The sequence below is a fragment of the Vulpes lagopus genome, chromosome 23 (assembly GCF_018345385.1).
Source record: "Vulpes lagopus strain Blue_001 chromosome 23, ASM1834538v1, whole genome shotgun sequence".
NCBI lineage: Eukaryota > Metazoa > Chordata > Mammalia > Carnivora > Canidae > Vulpes > Vulpes lagopus.
Genome location: NC_054846.1, coordinates 29,556,924 through 29,572,861, shown reverse-complemented (window position 1 = coordinate 29,572,861; position 15,938 = coordinate 29,556,924). Strand labels below are relative to the sequence as shown.

At 45.0% G+C, this 15,938-nt stretch overlaps 1 protein-coding gene across 5 annotated transcripts in view; it reads right to left on the bottom strand.

Moving 5' to 3' along the window:
• The window catches only part of TMCC3 (transmembrane and coiled-coil domain family 3), a 259,266-nt gene that overhangs the window by 62,107 nt on the left and 181,221 nt on the right, over nt 1-15,938 (bottom strand). The window contains exon 1 of one of the 5 annotated variants that reach the window (XR_005985203.1): nt 8,084-8,310. The exons of 2 other annotated variants lie outside the window; for them this stretch is intronic. Coding sequence is in view for 1 of the 3 variants with exons in the window: in XM_041738248.1 (XP_041594182.1) it covers nt 8,084-8,161 (78 nt within the window). In the remaining 2 variants the exon portion in view is untranslated. Of the gene's footprint in view, nt 1-8,083; nt 8,311-15,938 lie in introns of those variants that run through there. 2 more of the 5 variants (XM_041738248.1, XM_041738254.1) reach the window with 2 other exon arrangements.

Sequence of the window (15,938 nt, the reverse complement as noted above, 5' to 3'; positions counted from 1 at the left end):
GAAGTATTTCTAAAAGGATGAGTGATGATACAATCAGACTGGTGTTTTCCAAAACGATTCTGAATTACTTTAGGTGGTATAAAAGGAAAGCAGTAACAAAGAAACAGACAGTGAGCTGGTGATTCCCTTGAAAACCACTCTCAAGGGGATCCAGGTGATCAGTCCTGGAAAAAGTCTCTGTTCAGTGCTAAGAGCTCTCTAGTGATGCTCGAGCACATGCTGATCTTTGTGATCTGGTGCTGCAGGTCCTCAGGGGTGCAAACAATATTTAATACAATAGGAACACTGATACTTTAAAAATAAATTTAAGTTTGAAGGAGGGAATGGCTTTGGAGATATGAAGTACAGGTGGTACGAAGCTCTGTGTAGGCGTGGGAATGGCTGAAGTTTGGGGAACTCTGTGACAAACGAGGAGTGACTCAACGTCAGAACAACAAATGCCGTAATGGGTTTCCTAATAACACTTCTCATGGTTGTTCACATGCCTGGTAAGTGGTGGAGCAGACTATCAAGTTTGACTCCAGAGTCCATACTCTTAACCCTTCATCTTCTTCAAATCCAGAAGTAAACTAAGAAAGTGATGCAGGGACAGAGAGGCAACGCTGGTGAGGGCTGGTGGTGAGGCGGCGGGGAGGCAGTGGCAGTGGTGGATGTTGAGGCAGCATCCCAGGGATCTTGTTGGAGAATATGCTGTGCTGGGCAAGTATTCCAGGCCCCAGGCATGGTGGTGGGGGGATTTGAGAGAATGAAGTCTGGCATATAGACTCTGAGGTGCCTGCGGAACATCTAAGTAGAAATCCCTTCTATTAAGTGCTTACTCCTGGGCTGTGGAAGCAGAATGCACATAGTTTCCTTCAGGGAGGCACTTCACTGGGGACTGGCACGGAATGTGCCAACGGACCCTATCCCTGTCCTCCTCCCCCCAGGTGTTGGGGCAGATGACTGTTTTGTGGCTAAGAACCAGATGGTGCTTCTGGTGTGCCTTTAGGTGCTGTGTTGCATGAAATTACATATGCTAAAAACACTTGGTGCTGGAAGATGCCCTCAATAAGAATCTCACAGGAAGAGAAAGCTTAAGAAGCAACAAACACCAGGTCTGAATTCTAAGTTACAATGTGTGTGTGTGTATATGAACGTATACATATATAATACATATATAATGTATCCCATGATTTATGCATCTGGCACACTTTTCCCCCCAATATCCTATCCCAACAGGTGGACGGTAAAGGCAAAGATGAACTCATTTTGCAAAACTTTATTTCAGGGGGTTTGGGGATGTTGTTTCAACAATAAAATCAGAAAAGATAATCTTTACAAGTGGCAACAGATCTACTGTAGCTAAGTAGTCTGATACATGAAATGCCACACTCTCTTCACCCTAGTCTCACCAAAAATCTGCAAACTAATTCATAAGGATGATGGCCTAATGCTAAATCACTCAAATTTACCTTTTTCCCACCTAGAAAACTCACAAATTTAGAATCTGTCCTTCAATGAATTCTCTATTTAAAATAATTTCAAATTCTCATTCTACTTAAATTTGGAGATGTATACTCCATGTAACTTAGCAATTAGCTTGGTATCTAAAAACATTTAAAACAGTTTTCTGTTAAGAAATTCTAAGAGAGAAACTGGGGTGATGGTTAGTCCTGGTCAGCCAGTATTAGTTACATAATTTCACTGGTTAAAGTCTGGCTGGATGTCACTTTGCTACTCTACAAATGGAATGGTCTGGAGTTTATGTCTAAATCCCCTTTCAGTTCTAACACAGTTAAAACCTTCAAGTCTGCTTCCCAACACTTCGCCCCACATATTGAGAAGCACAGGCCCTCAGTCCAGGGAAGCTGAAGCCCTTTTGGGAGATCTGCTGAAGCCAAACTGCGACCCGACTATCACAAGAACCACCACCCTTGCTGTGGAGACCAAATACCAGGCTGGAAGATGGTTCTTTATCAATGTTCTTAAATCTTATGCTTATTTAACAGCCTTTAAGACTTTTTCAAGCTACTGGCAAAAATGTCGTATCGTAGGCATTATAAAAAGTTATAAATTGTCACTTTAAATCATTCATTCGTCAAAGGCTTCCTGGGTACATGAGACTACACACAAAGGACTGGCAAAATGTTGTATCGTAAGAATCCCAAACACACAATGTGGCCAGACACCCTGCAGACACTGGACATGCCTGTCTTCAAGGACAGGTTTATGAAGACTGAGCTGCTCACCAGTATTCCTCTCAGAGGTAGAAGGCAGGGAAGTGGTTAAAAATGCAAGTTTTGCAATTAGGATCTGGGGTTACCAGATCCTAGCTCTAGCATTTCCTAATGGCCACAAGACCTTGGATAAATAACTTGCCCGGGGCCTCAGCATCCTTGTCTATAAAAATCAAACTCTAAGTAGGATATTATGAAGATAAAGGAGAGAGTGCATCTGAAGTGCTTAATACTGTGCCCGATGTCCAGTAAGTGTTGGCTGTTAACACTGTTACTGCATTCTTCTCTTCATTTAGGTTCTTTTTGCCTTACAGAGGAGTAATCAACAAATACGTTGTTTTCCTTCAAGGAGCACCTCCTGTCCCCAAGTTAGTGGAAGCAGTTGGATCATGCACAGATCATATATCCTGATGTTCCCCTTCCAAGGAATGTTAAGTCCTCATTCTGATTCACAGTACAGTGATTCATGGTTCTCTTCCTTCTCTCTCAACCAACCCCCTCCAATGAAAACATAAAAATACAATAAAGAAACAGCAGGGCTGAGCGCTGCACCCTGTCCTAAGTGAAGACATGGGCAATTTCCACCCAGAAAGATTAGGTTGATTTCTGACCTTAAGAGCAGCCATGGAAATTCAGGCAGCAGGTCTGAAGCAAAACACATCTTACAATCCAACTTGGTAGCAGCTGTCTTGGTATTCAGCAGCGGATGTGACAAGCGGGTGTGCTGCTGGTGGCTGGCAGTGTGTTCTCCTCTGAAGGGAGAACTAGTGAGCCTGAGGCGAAGCACAGCTCAAAATACACATCAACCTATCCATCCTAAATTTTAAAAAATGGGACTTGAGACACTCATCATTATTCGCCAGGCTTTTAATGAACCCTTTAGAATAACACAGATCGCTGATGAAAAGTGTACTCACAAACCATTCAATTCACCACTTCATTAGGTCAGGGGCCCCCAAGACAGAAGTCTGTTCCCACTCACTCTTGTTCCTGCCCAGGGTATAAGCATATGATTATCAACTTATTACATCACTGCCCAATCATTTCCACTCTGAGAAGGGCTACAATAGCCTCTTCTCCTTGACTGCTTTTGGCCATTACTCATCACGTAATTCAAGATCTATTTCCAAAACACAGAATACTTCAAGATGTACTACAGGTAGCCACCATGGCCAACACAGGTTTTTATTTTAGATGTTAGATACTTCTGTACATATTACCATTTCCTTTTTTTTTTTTTTAATTTTTATTTATTTATGATAGTCACAGAGAGAGAGAGAGAGGCAGAGAGACACAGGCAGAGGGAGAAGCAGGCTCCATGCACCGGGAGCCCGATGTGGGATTCGATCCCGGGTCTCCAGGATCGCGCCCTGGGCCAAAGGCAGGTGCCAAACCCCTGCGCCACCCAGGGATCCCCATATTACCATTTCCAAAATAGGATGGTATTTCCTGGGGCTACAAGTACAAATAAAATGCAATCACCAGATATTAAGCTTCCAGAGAGACTGGGCTATTTCATTCACCATTATATTCCTGATGCCTAGAGTAACAGCTAGCATACAGAAGGTGCTCAGTGAGCATCTGTTAAATGAATGAAACCTCTCATTCTCAAAGTGCCTACAGATTATAAACATGTAAGTGCCAAGTATGTGAACAGCCAATGTGATAAGGAACATATGATGGAAGAGGGACAAAACGCCTAAAATGCCCAAGAAAGTCTACTCTATTCACAAAATTAGCAGTCTTCCCATTTTCAAGCTTATGACCACTTCTTATATAGTAGGAACAAAAATAGCTACCATCTACTGAGTTCCTTCTGGGTACCTGACATTTTATAGAAGTTACCATTATTTATTCCTTGAAACACCCCTAGGATATAGAAGTGGAAACTAAGACTTAGAATGATTATAGGGCCCACAGCGGGTCCACGGCAGCACTAGTGCAAGATCTGTCTTCTGGGGGCTAGCCTAATGAAAGGGGGCGTCTAGGCAGAGTACTGTAGTCCCCGCAGGCAGGATGGAATAGTGGTTGATGAAATCAGGGAGCAATGAGGAAGCTAGTGCACCAATTCCAGAGGTCCCAAGTGGCTAAATGAAGGTGGGAGATGACTGTGGGACACAGGGTTTAAGGAACCAATTCCAAAGAAAAGACCGAGAGAGGCCCAGTGGAACGGCCAACAGGTTAGAGATGGGGAGACGGTAAGCACTTAGCAGTGGTACCAACAGAATAAGGGGAAAAAAAATTACTCATATAGGGATAAAAACACCTAACCTTGAGTTCATGCAACTTTTTTTTTTTATTTTATTTTTAACTAATGCTCTCTTTCTGACGATTCACAGTCTCTCCCAGAAGTAATGACTATTATCACCTCTGTTATAGAGGGGAACTGGAGGCTCAGAAAGGTTAGACCTTGCCCCAGTGCTCACCCAGTTGGGAAATGTGATGAGCCAGGGCCATGATCCAGGTGACCTGATCTGAGAGCCCCAGCTGCTGACCACTAACCACAAGGGGCTGAAGGTGCCATTTTAGAACATTTAAAATTAGAGCTAACAGAAATTTGATACACACTTAATTCATTAACAAAAACCAGTTAATATATAGAAAGCAGACTGCCTGTATTCTTAAAAAGATGACAGGCTTTAACTATCTAGGGCATAAAAAAAAAAGGATTCTAATTATGTATGTTCTTTCTTTTAAAGTAGGGGATATTTTATGTCGAGTTAACATGCACCATTTCAGAGTTTTACCTTGATGAAGTTTAAAATGTGAATGATCTTGACTTGTCAGCTTAGAGATAATCACAGAATTCATTAGTTATATTATATTTTACTGAGGGGGGGAATCTAGGTTAATCCACCTGGCTGTAAAAATAGACTCCTGCAACGTTAAAATAGTACACTGCCTCATTATTATTCTGGTCTCAAAGGCTTAACCAAATTCAGCAAGAGAGATGTGTATTTTTCCTGTTATCTCAACAGGGTATCAATTTTGAACTTAAAAAATGACCATTCAGCAACCAAGAACTTGATCTCTTAGAGACTCCCTTCCTGGGAGGAAACTTTGTATCTCTGAAAGGTGAATCAACTCATCACATGCACCACCAGTTCTAGGTATAGTGTTTTTTAGGTGAGCGAATTTACCACCTGAGGCCACAAAAGGGTTCTTTAAAGATCCTATACTACATGGTTTATTGCCAAAGGGTGGTGACGTCAAGAAATTAAACCCTAATACTGCCTGAAGTTCTCCTTCTGCATCACAGATTTCCTGAGTGTAGGAAAAAAAAAAAAAAATCTTTATAAGCTAAATCTAAAAGAGTTCACAAAACAGGAGCCAGAATCATCTGATGGGAAAAATACTTTCTGCACAGGAAAATTGCTGATACTTTCCCTTCATTATAGCAGGCTTACAGCGGCCTTAGGGACAGACTCAAAATTACACCGGCCTCACTTGAGAAAAGTTATCAGCTTACAAAATTTCCTCCACTTCTCTCTATTCTTTGCCATCTTGACAATAAAACCCTAAAAGCAGAGAGTTAAGAAGTTTAAACACGGATCTCAGCACCACTGCTACAGAAGCAGTCACTGTTCGCTCAAGTTCTAGCCCTCCTGGGTCTGAGTTTGTCTAGTTCTCCCTAGACTTCATTCGCCCAATAAGCTAACTTAGAATAATCAGTACAGATAATGTCTAACACAGGTTTAATCAATAGTCTATTTAAAAAACCAGGTGTCTTGGGGGTGCCTGGGTGGCTCAGTGGGTCATTCTCTTATTTCAGCTTGGGTCATGATCTCAGGGTCACGAGATCCAGCCTCAGGACAGGCTCGTGAGGTGTGTGAAGTCTACTTAAGATTCTTTCTCTCTCTCTCCCCCCAAAGGTCAGGTATTTCTATATGCTAATAAAACAATGTAGTATGTGGAACATCAATGGTAGAATTTAAAAGAAATATGCAATTCCCAGGGCACCCGAGAGGCTCAGTCTGCTAAGCGTCTGCCTTCAGCTCAAGTCATGATCCCTCCTGGGTTCAGTTGGGAGCCTGCTTCTCCCTTTCCCCCCCTGCTTGTACTCTCTCTCTCTCTCTCTCTCTCTCTCTCAAATAAATAAAATCTTTTAAAATACAGATTTAAAAAGAAAATTTAAAAATTTCTTTTAAAAAAAGGAAAAGCAACTCCCTTCACATTAGATTGTAGTCTTTTGACAGAAAAGGCATCTGTAGAAATGGAACACTGGCAGAACCAGCAGAGACGAAAACAATCTGCAATTAAAATAGTTTGCTTTGCCACTTTTCAGCTAGGTAGCTGAGGTATGAACTCCGTCACTACTATGTCACAGATTATGAGCAGTGAGTTTTGCAAAGTTCCATGAGTTTTGCCAAATCAGTTAAATGAGCTCACAATGAGCCACCCATCCCTCAAAGATTACTAATCTTGTTGTTTACACAAAGATTATCACAGTTGTGACAAGAGAAACCGAGCTTCCACAACTTTTTTCAAGTCTGAAATTTCTTCTGTCAACTGCAACATTAATAGACTCCTCCAATTACAAATGCACTAGAAAACGATCTTCACCTTTCTTCCTCACTAACTGTGTTAACCAGCAGTCAATCTTCCAAAACCTTGTACATGTATAGGTAACCAAAGACCTTTCACCCATGTTTTTTCTCCCAAAGGGGTTTATGGTTATTTTCATAACAAATGGCTATGAAACTTCTAAAGAAAACACAAAGCTTATTGTCGGTGTTTTGTAATGTAGGGTCATTGTGAAATCACGAGTCTGTACACCCGAAATTAAATATGGCATTGAAAGTCAGCTATAATTCAATAAAAAAACAAAGTGCAAAAAAAAAAAAAAAAGAATTCTTTGGGGGAGTAGAGTGGAGTGGATGCAATAATGTCCACCAACTAAATTCAATCTGTAAAAATTTAACTCAATTAACAGATACTAAAGGAAAAAGGGAAAACTTGGGACTCGTTACTTCACTTCTGGGATAACTGATTAGTTCCCCGAGTTACGATCAAACTCCCAAAGCCCGCACCAGGGGCTGAGCTGCGTCTGTCACCACCGCCACTTTACCCATCCAGCGGCCCCCGGGTCTCGGGCGTAGGCAGGCCCGGGGCCGAGCAGGACCCCGAGCTTTACCGAGGGAGAGGACGCCCCGACGCTGGGGCCCCCTGGGGGGAGCGGCGCGCAGGGGGCAGCCGCGGGCTGCTCTGCCCGCACAGGTGCCGGGGGAGGGCGCTCCGTGCGCCGGGGGACCCAGTGGCCGAGCCCGGCGAAGGTCCCGGGGCCGCCGGGGGGGGGGGGGGCGCAGGCTCCGGCGGAGCACAGTGTCTCTGTCGGAGCACTACGGGGCTCGTCCCCGCGGCTGGCTCCGCCGGCTACTTTCGCCCACAGCCTAAATCAGCAACGGCAAATACGCCGCGAACAGTGGAGAGCCCCGCGGCCGCAGCGCCAAGGCGGACGCCAGCCCGGGAAAGCCCGACCCCCGCGGGCCGGAGGAGCGCGGGCACGAGGGGGTCGGCGGGGCGAGCGCCCCCCCCCCCCCGCGGCTCCCCTCGCGGCCCGGCCCGCGCGGCGGGCGCTCCCTGGCGGAGGGTGGCGGAGCGCGGGCCGTCGGGGACGCCGGGGCCGGGGGCGCGCGGGGGGCGGGGGCCGGGGGGGGGGGCCGGGGCGCGCGGGGACCGGGGGCGGGGGGCGGGGGCCGCGGCGCTCTGCCCCGACCCGGGCTCCGACGCCCCGGTCCCAGCGCGCCTCGGCGCGGACCCGGGGCAGCCGCGGGGGCCGAGAGGGGAGCGGGAGCGGCGGCCACGGAGCCACAGCCCCCGGCTCGCGCCCGCCGCCCGCCCTGCCCTGCCCTGCCCGCGCCTCTCACCCGGCTCTTGCAGCGGTGGTGCCGGCCCGGGTCGGAGTAGGTCCGGTCCACGGTGAGCGCCGTGTCGCTGCCCGGCATGTCCGCGCTCGCGCCCGCAACTTTCGCGTCTCCCGCGCCGCGAGCCGCCGAGCGCGCCGGGCTCGCCCTGGGAGCCGCGGCCGAGGGGGCGGCGGGGGCGGCGGGGGCGGAGGGGGCGGCCGCAGCTGCTGCCGACACCCGCGCGCCCGCCCTGCGCCGCCGCCGCCGCCGCCGGGGGAGGGGGAGGGGAGGGGGAGGGGAGGAGAAGGGGAGGGGGCGGGGCGGGGACGCCGGGTCTCCTCCCTCTCGCCCGCCCCCTCGCCCTCTCCCCGCCTCCCCTCCCCGCGCGGGGGCCCCGGACCCTGCCCCAGGTGCAACTCCCCCCGCCCCCATCGCTGAAACTTGAATCCACACTCTCCCACACTGGCCTCCTTTTCCCCAAAATTTGATTGACATCTACCCTAATCGTGGGCTTATTTGCATGTTTATGATAAAAGAGGGATGGGGGCAAGATGTTGAGGCTCGCCTTAAGTGCTTGCTTCTAGGGTTTTTTTTTTTTTTTAATTCAACGAGTACGTTTTGGGCATCTACCACGGGCCACACCCTGGGGCAGGGACCAGAGATGGTTTCTTTTTCTTTAAAGCCCATGTTTTTCTTACCATCCCGCTGAGCACACTTGCATTTAAACAAAGGTCTGTGGAGTTCTGTATTTTAATTTTGTACACCTGGCTCACTTTGATATGGAACCTACTTGGAAGGCAATCTTTTCATTTTAGTAGTCTCTGTTTCCAGGGAATAGTCCCTGCCCACAAGAAGTCTGGGATTTAGGGGAGCCTGGGTGGCTCGGTGGGTTAAGCATGTCTGATTCAGGTCATGCTCTCAGGGTTATGAGACCGAGCCCCAGAATGGGGGCTACATGCTATGTATGGAGATTACTTAGGATTCTCTCTCTCCTCTCCCTCTACCCCTCCTGCCCCTCCCCAAATTTGAAGTCTACAAAAAAAGGACTGATGAACAGTTAAATCTGTTATCTAAGCCAACATTCAGAACACCTGGTCTGGTTTTGAAGGGTGTGCTAGTGGGAGACTGAGTTAAAATGCTAAAATTGCAGCTGCTCCAAAGAGAACTCAAGCTAGAGGGCCAGGTAACAGCAAGCCTAGTAGGAAGGGAGCAGCATATGATTCTCCTCTTCAAAGGGTTGAGGGGGAAGGTGTTGCAGGCAGAAGAAAAATACTGAGCATAAAAACAAAGGTCGGTTTGGAACATCTCAAATCACCAGTTCAGGGGGTGTCTTGAGGAACAGGAGGACACAAGGGGACCATGTGGTCCCTGGCTCTACTTTCAAGGAGAGGAGGTTCAGCCTTATTCTGCGAGTGCTGGGCAGCTGCTGGAGGTTTCCGAACTGGGGAAATGACAGTATCAGGTGGGAAGCTGAAGGAGATCTATCCGATAGCTGTGTGAAACACTGACTAAAGATGTATAAAGGACACTGGTTAGAAGACCGCTGCAAAAAGAGAGCCACCTAAATGTTTTTCTGAGGGAGACTGAGTAAAATATGATACATCCAGCTAGTAGAGTATTAACTGTAAGAGAATGAAGCAGCTCTTTATAGCTACAGAGCTCTCTCTAGCATACATGGCTAAGAGAAAAAAGTACAGAATAACATATATTGTATCCCACCATCTACGTAAAAACAGAATACATGTGTACGCTTATATATGCATACCGTATTTTTCTAAGAGGATAAACAAAAAATGAAGGAAATTGACAAACTGATGGCAGGAGAGGGGCCACATAGGAGGTGCTTCAATTTATACCTGTGAACAATCTGATCAACAAATTACTCCCATGAGCAGCCCTCCTGAGTCCAAACCTGACGCTTGGGGAGAGGTGTCACAGTCATAAGCGAGCAAAGCAGTTAGAACCATTCCCATAAAGTCAGGGAAAGCCAATGACCAAGGAGAAATTCGCTAGGGACTCCTAGATGCAGCTAAAAGTAACATAAAGGAGTGGATATCCCCACAGAGCCAAAGAAAAGCCACTGGACTGTAAAGTAGATGCAGCTAAAAGTAACATTAAGGAGTGGATGTCCCCACAGAGCCAAAGAAAAGCCGCTAGACTGTAAAGATAGGTGTTTGTGTTTATCTAGAAAACATGGGCTCTGCTGAGATCAGGGAAGACTGACAGGAGAATTCCCACAGAGAGACTTGAATACCAAAGGTGAACAGAACAGTTCCTGCCAGGTGGTTGAACCAAACTGACCTCGCTCGTGTGTTATTATATTTAAACCTGGGATGGGGGTGCCTGGCTTGCTTAGTCAGTAGAGCATGTGACTCTTGATCTGAAAGTAGTAAGTTCCAGCCCCATGTTGGGTGCAGAGATTAGTTAAAAATAAAATCTTTAAAACTTTAAAAAATAAATAAATAAATTTGGGATAAAATGGAAGCCGCATGCCTACCTAGATAACTAGAAGGAAGGCATAGGAGATTAACTTTTCACTCTATATGTTTTTTAAACTTGAATGCTTTCATTGTGTGCATATACTATTTGAAAAGTAAAATTGAAAAGAATATATATATATATTTTAAAGGTTTTATTTATTCCTGAGAGACACACAGAGAGAGAGGCAGAGACATAGGCAGACAGAGAAGCAGGCTTCCCTATGGGGAGCCCAATGCAGGACTTGATCCCAGGACCCTGGGACCACAACCTGAGCCAAAGGCAGATGCTCAATCAATGAGCCACCCAAGCCCCCCTTAAAAAATATTTTTAAATAAAGCGGGTGAACTTATTAAAACTTAAGACGAAATAGAAAATCTCATGTAGTCCTAAAACCATTCAAGAAATGAAATCAACAGTTGAAAACAGTAGAATACACAACTCTACCAGGTTCAGAGTTTTTGTAGGCAAGTTTGTCCAAAGCAGAGAAGAGAGATCTGAAGTGTGTGTGCGCGCATATGTGTGTGTGTCAGTGAATTTAGCTAGGGTGGCCAGAGAGGGCCTGCGTGATAAGGTGACATATGAGCAGAGACCTGAGAATTAAGAGAGCCAATAATATAGATAAGTGAAAATTTCAGATGGAAGAACAGTAAGTACAAACGCCCTGAACCAGGAACATAGTTCATTCCCCTTCTGGCTGTTCCCCCCAAGAAAGTGAGGAGGCCAGTCTTCACTGGAAAGACAGTAGATGAAGTCAGACACATTTCAGATGCCTGATCACAGAGGACAAATGATTTAGGCCATTTTAAGAACTTTGACTTCAATTCCGAGGCACATTGGAAGATTTAGAAAATTTTAAGCAAAGTAATGAAATGACATGCTCTGCCTTTTACTTGGAAAAAAAAAAAATCCCTACCTCACAGCGTACAGAAAAATCAATACCAGGTACATTAAAGACCTAAAGTAGAGAAAAGCACGGCTTTTAAAATTGTCAGAGGGACACCTGGGTGGCTCAGCAGTTTAGCGCCTGCCTTTGGCCCAGGGCATGATCCTGGAGTCCCAGGATCAAGTCCTCCTGCATCGGGCTCCCTGCGTGGAGCCTGCTTGCTTCTCCCTCTGCCTGTGCCTCTGCCTCTCTCTCTGTCTCTCATGAATAAATAAATAAAATCTTTTAAAAAATAAAAAATAAATAAAATTGCCAGAAGAAAATGGGATAATATGACAATGATCTCAAGTTATAAAAAGCAGGTCACAAAAAAGCATAAACCAGAAAGATCTAACTTACACTAAAACATTTAAAAGTCTGCTTATGAAAAGAAATAATAATAAAATAAAGATAAGCCACAAACAGAACTTGAATGAAAAGAATCAGTATGTATGAATTTCACAATCAATTACTAAGAAACAAACAAAAAACCCAAGTCACATGAAAGCATATGAAATAAGATTCTATTTGTATAAAGCTAAAAAATGTGAAGAATAAATGTCATTTTTATGAGAACAAAGATTTATAACTGAAACTACTAAGAAAAGCAAGAGCTCAAAAAACACAAATTTCAGGACAGTATTATTTATCTCTGGTCGGGGGGAATAAACAATTCAGCCAGAAAGTGGTATGAGAGTATAAAAAAGGCTCTATTTAACAAATGACCACTGGTACTCTGGATGTGTATTCATTTACACACAGAGAAAATGTTTCCAAATAATTAAAAAATTTAAAGGCCACAAAGATTTAAGGGACAGATGTGATAATAGCATTCTTTATCCTGATATTTGTGTCACCAGTTGGGATATCTGTTCAATTAAACAAATATAATAGCACATTTATAAGTATTAAAGCTTGATATAAAAGCAAGATAGTCTGTTACTATTAAGTCATTATGTCAACTTAATCTCACAAAGAGCCATTCTGAAAATCGATGGGAGTTCATTTCTGGGTTTTCCCCCTCATTTACCTAACACCAATTTTCCCCCCGGCTATTTGAGGCTATAGCAAGTATACTACTCAGGTGTGCATAATATGCGTGTAAACAACTTTAGGGAGGCCACACCTAAGTGAAGTCTCTGACAAACTAAGGCTGGGCTTTGGAAGGTGTGTCAACAGGCACATTGTCTCCAGAGGTATGGATAGGGTCCACTTGGGTCCTGCTTCCCAGTAAGAGAGCCAAGTGGTGATCAGCACTGCTTGTTTTCTTTCTTTTGGCGGAAATTTGTGCTTGTGCTATTTATGTTTTTTTTTTCTTTTTTTAAGATTTATTTATTTATTTATTTATTTATTTATTTATTTATTCAGAGAGAGATAGAGAGAGACAGAGACATGCAGAGGGTGAAGCGGGCTCCATGCAGGGAGCCCGACATGGGACTTCCATTTTCTTAGGACTCCATCCTGGAAATGGTGACCTGACCCTCCATGAGAAGGATGAATTAAAACTTCATTAGACTCACTTAAATTTCAATTAGCAGAGGATTTCCTTTTTTAGATTATTTATTTCATAAACTAGTTAACCAAAAGCTGTTCTATGGGACATCTATACAAAATAATGTTTTTACTTTTATTTATTTATTTTTAAAGATTTTATTTATTTGAGAGAGGGAGAGCATTCACAAGCAGGGGGAAGGAGCAGAGGAGCCGCAGACTCCCCGCTGAGCAGGGAGCCAGACACAGGACTTGATCTCAGGACTCTGGGATCATGACCCATGCTGAAGGCATACCTAAAGGCATACCTAGTTGGTTAAAACCAACTGAGCCACCCAGGCACCCCAAAAAATGTTTTTAAAAACATAAATTAGGGCAGCCCTGGTGGTGCAGCAGCTTAGCACTGCCTGCAGCCTGAGGTGTGATCCTGGAGACCCTAGATCGAGTCCCATGTTGGACTCCCTGCATGGAGCCCGCTTCTCCCTCTGCATGTCTCTGTCTCTGTCTCTGTCTCTCTCTCTCTCTGAATAAATAAATAAACAAATCTTTAAAAAAAACATAAATTAAATAGCACAAGCACAAACTTCCCCCAAAAGCACAAACTTCCCCCAGAAAGAAAACAAGCAGTGCTGATCACCACTTGGCTCTCTTACTGGGAAGCAGGACCCAAGTAGACCCTATCCATACCTCTGGAGACAATCCCTCTGGGATTGTGTCCATCCCTGAGAGGGAGAGAAAACGCAAATGTCTCCTGTCAAGGTAAGAACTGTCTGTGCCTCTGATCCTCCCCCTAAAAACCTCTGAAAAAAACAAACAAAAAAATCACACATTTAAAGTTATACATGCAGCCACATCAATAAGGAATACAAAGGTATAAAATCTAAGGTGTAAAATAAGAATTTACTTCTGAAGTATAAGCAGACCAGTAAACAGATCATACACTAGTAAGCACCAAAGAAGTAGGTTGGGCCATTTAAGCTGCAATAGTTTAAAGTTTGGAATGACATGAAAAGGCTTTTTTTAAATTTTTTTATTCATGATAGACATAGAGAGGGGAGGGGGCGGGGGCAGAAACACAGGCAGAAGGAGAAGCAGGCTCCAGGCTGGGAGCCCGACACGGGACTCGATCCCGGGACTCCAGGATCATGCCCTGGGCCAAAGGCAGGCACCAAACCGCTGAGCCACCCAGGGATCCCCGGAATGACATGAAAAGGCTTTATAAAAGAGGTAGGATTACACCTGACTTCTATAATACATATTTGTCATTTATGCCTGCTGAGCATGCAGGCTTTTATTCTCAAAACAGTGGCTGGATTTTTCTTTTGGGCCCTATCGGACAGCCACCCTCCAAGCAGGTGGTTTAGGTAAGGTGGACCACACCCCACATCTGCCTAGGGGAAGAGGTACGCCATCCCAGCCTTGACTAATCAGAGGGAGTCGATGTGGCTTGTGCAAGGACAGGCACCTGCCCCAGTCACAGCCCAGAGGAACCACCACTGAGGCTTGCTGCAACTGCTGGGAAAGAGCTGTGCCCTTGCTGTAGGCACTGCTAAACCTGCTGGTGGAATGTAAGGCTGCTGCAGTGGTAGGCATCCTGGCCACCACACAAAGCCCCTGTGAAGAAAGCAGAGCCATGAAAGGAGAAAAGAGTTTTTACTGAATTATTAGAGGACTAGATCCAGCTCTTCCCATTATCTGTTTCTGCGTGACAAATCACCCTACAGTATATTAGCTTACAACAATCCCATTCACTTGCCTATGATTTTGCAATCTGAGCAGGCCTCCAAGGGGCGTGGCTTTTCTCTGCTCCCTGGGCTGCTGCCTGGGGCTGGAGAGTCCAGGATGGCTTCACTCATTCAGGGGAGACTGGAATGCCTGGGCTGGCCAGGTCTCTGGGTTTCCTTTTATTTTTTTATTTTTATATTGTATAGTCTCTCATTCTCCAGGGTTCCCCTCTTTCAGTCAGGGTAGCCGGACTTCTTCACAGGGTGCCTGGCTTCCAAGAGGGCAAAAATAAAAGCTACCAAACCTAAGGCCCAGCCTGGCACGTATCACTTCTGTCACACTGTAATGGTTAAAATCGGTCAAAGGTCCAGCCCCAGGGAAGCCTGGGTGGTTCAGTCAGTTAAGCATCTGACTCTTGGTTTCAGCTCAGGTCATGATCTCAGCGTTGTTATCGTGAGATCGAGCCCTGCATTGGATTCTGTGCTAAGTATGGAGCCTGCTTAAGATTCTTTCTCTCCCTTTCCCTCTGCCCCTCATCCCTCCCCACTCAGATACATGGTCTCTGTCACTCTCTCTCTCTCTAAAAAAAAGGGGGGGCAGCCCAGCTCAGAAAGGGGAAACAGTATCTACCTGTGTGGTATGCACAATAGATAAGCGAGAAATTGCTGGGTACCATTATGGTGGTAGATCCATCACACCAGACATAGCTAGACCTCCTTTCCAGTTACATGAAGAAATGTATTGCTTATTTTGCTTAAGCCAGTTTCAAGAATCCTGACTCACACAGCATTCAATGCTGGCTATGACTAGAAAGAAGACAAACAGAAGAGTGACATCTCAAGAGAAGGTAACAAGTGTGGGTAGCATGAATAGAGGAGAGTAAGCAGAGAACTCTGGTGAGAGCAGGGAGTTTAATCAGGTCACAAGCTGGACAGCCTTTCCTGGGCAGTCTATTCCAGATGACTTCCTGTGGGCTATTAATCTTAGCTTAGTCTGGATTTCCCATTTTAACACAAAAGTTATGATATCTTATCATGTTATTTAAATATTTTATGTGATAATTTATATGTGTACTCTTCCTCCACTAGATTACAGGTTACCTGAAGGAAAGGACTATGCCTCTTAGGTAAATATGTATTTTCCTGATGGTCCCTAACATAGTATCACGTACTCAATACATACTTACTGAATGATGGATAAACTCAACATTCATTAAATGTCTACTTATTTTCCAAATATTGAGGTTTAAAAAATGAG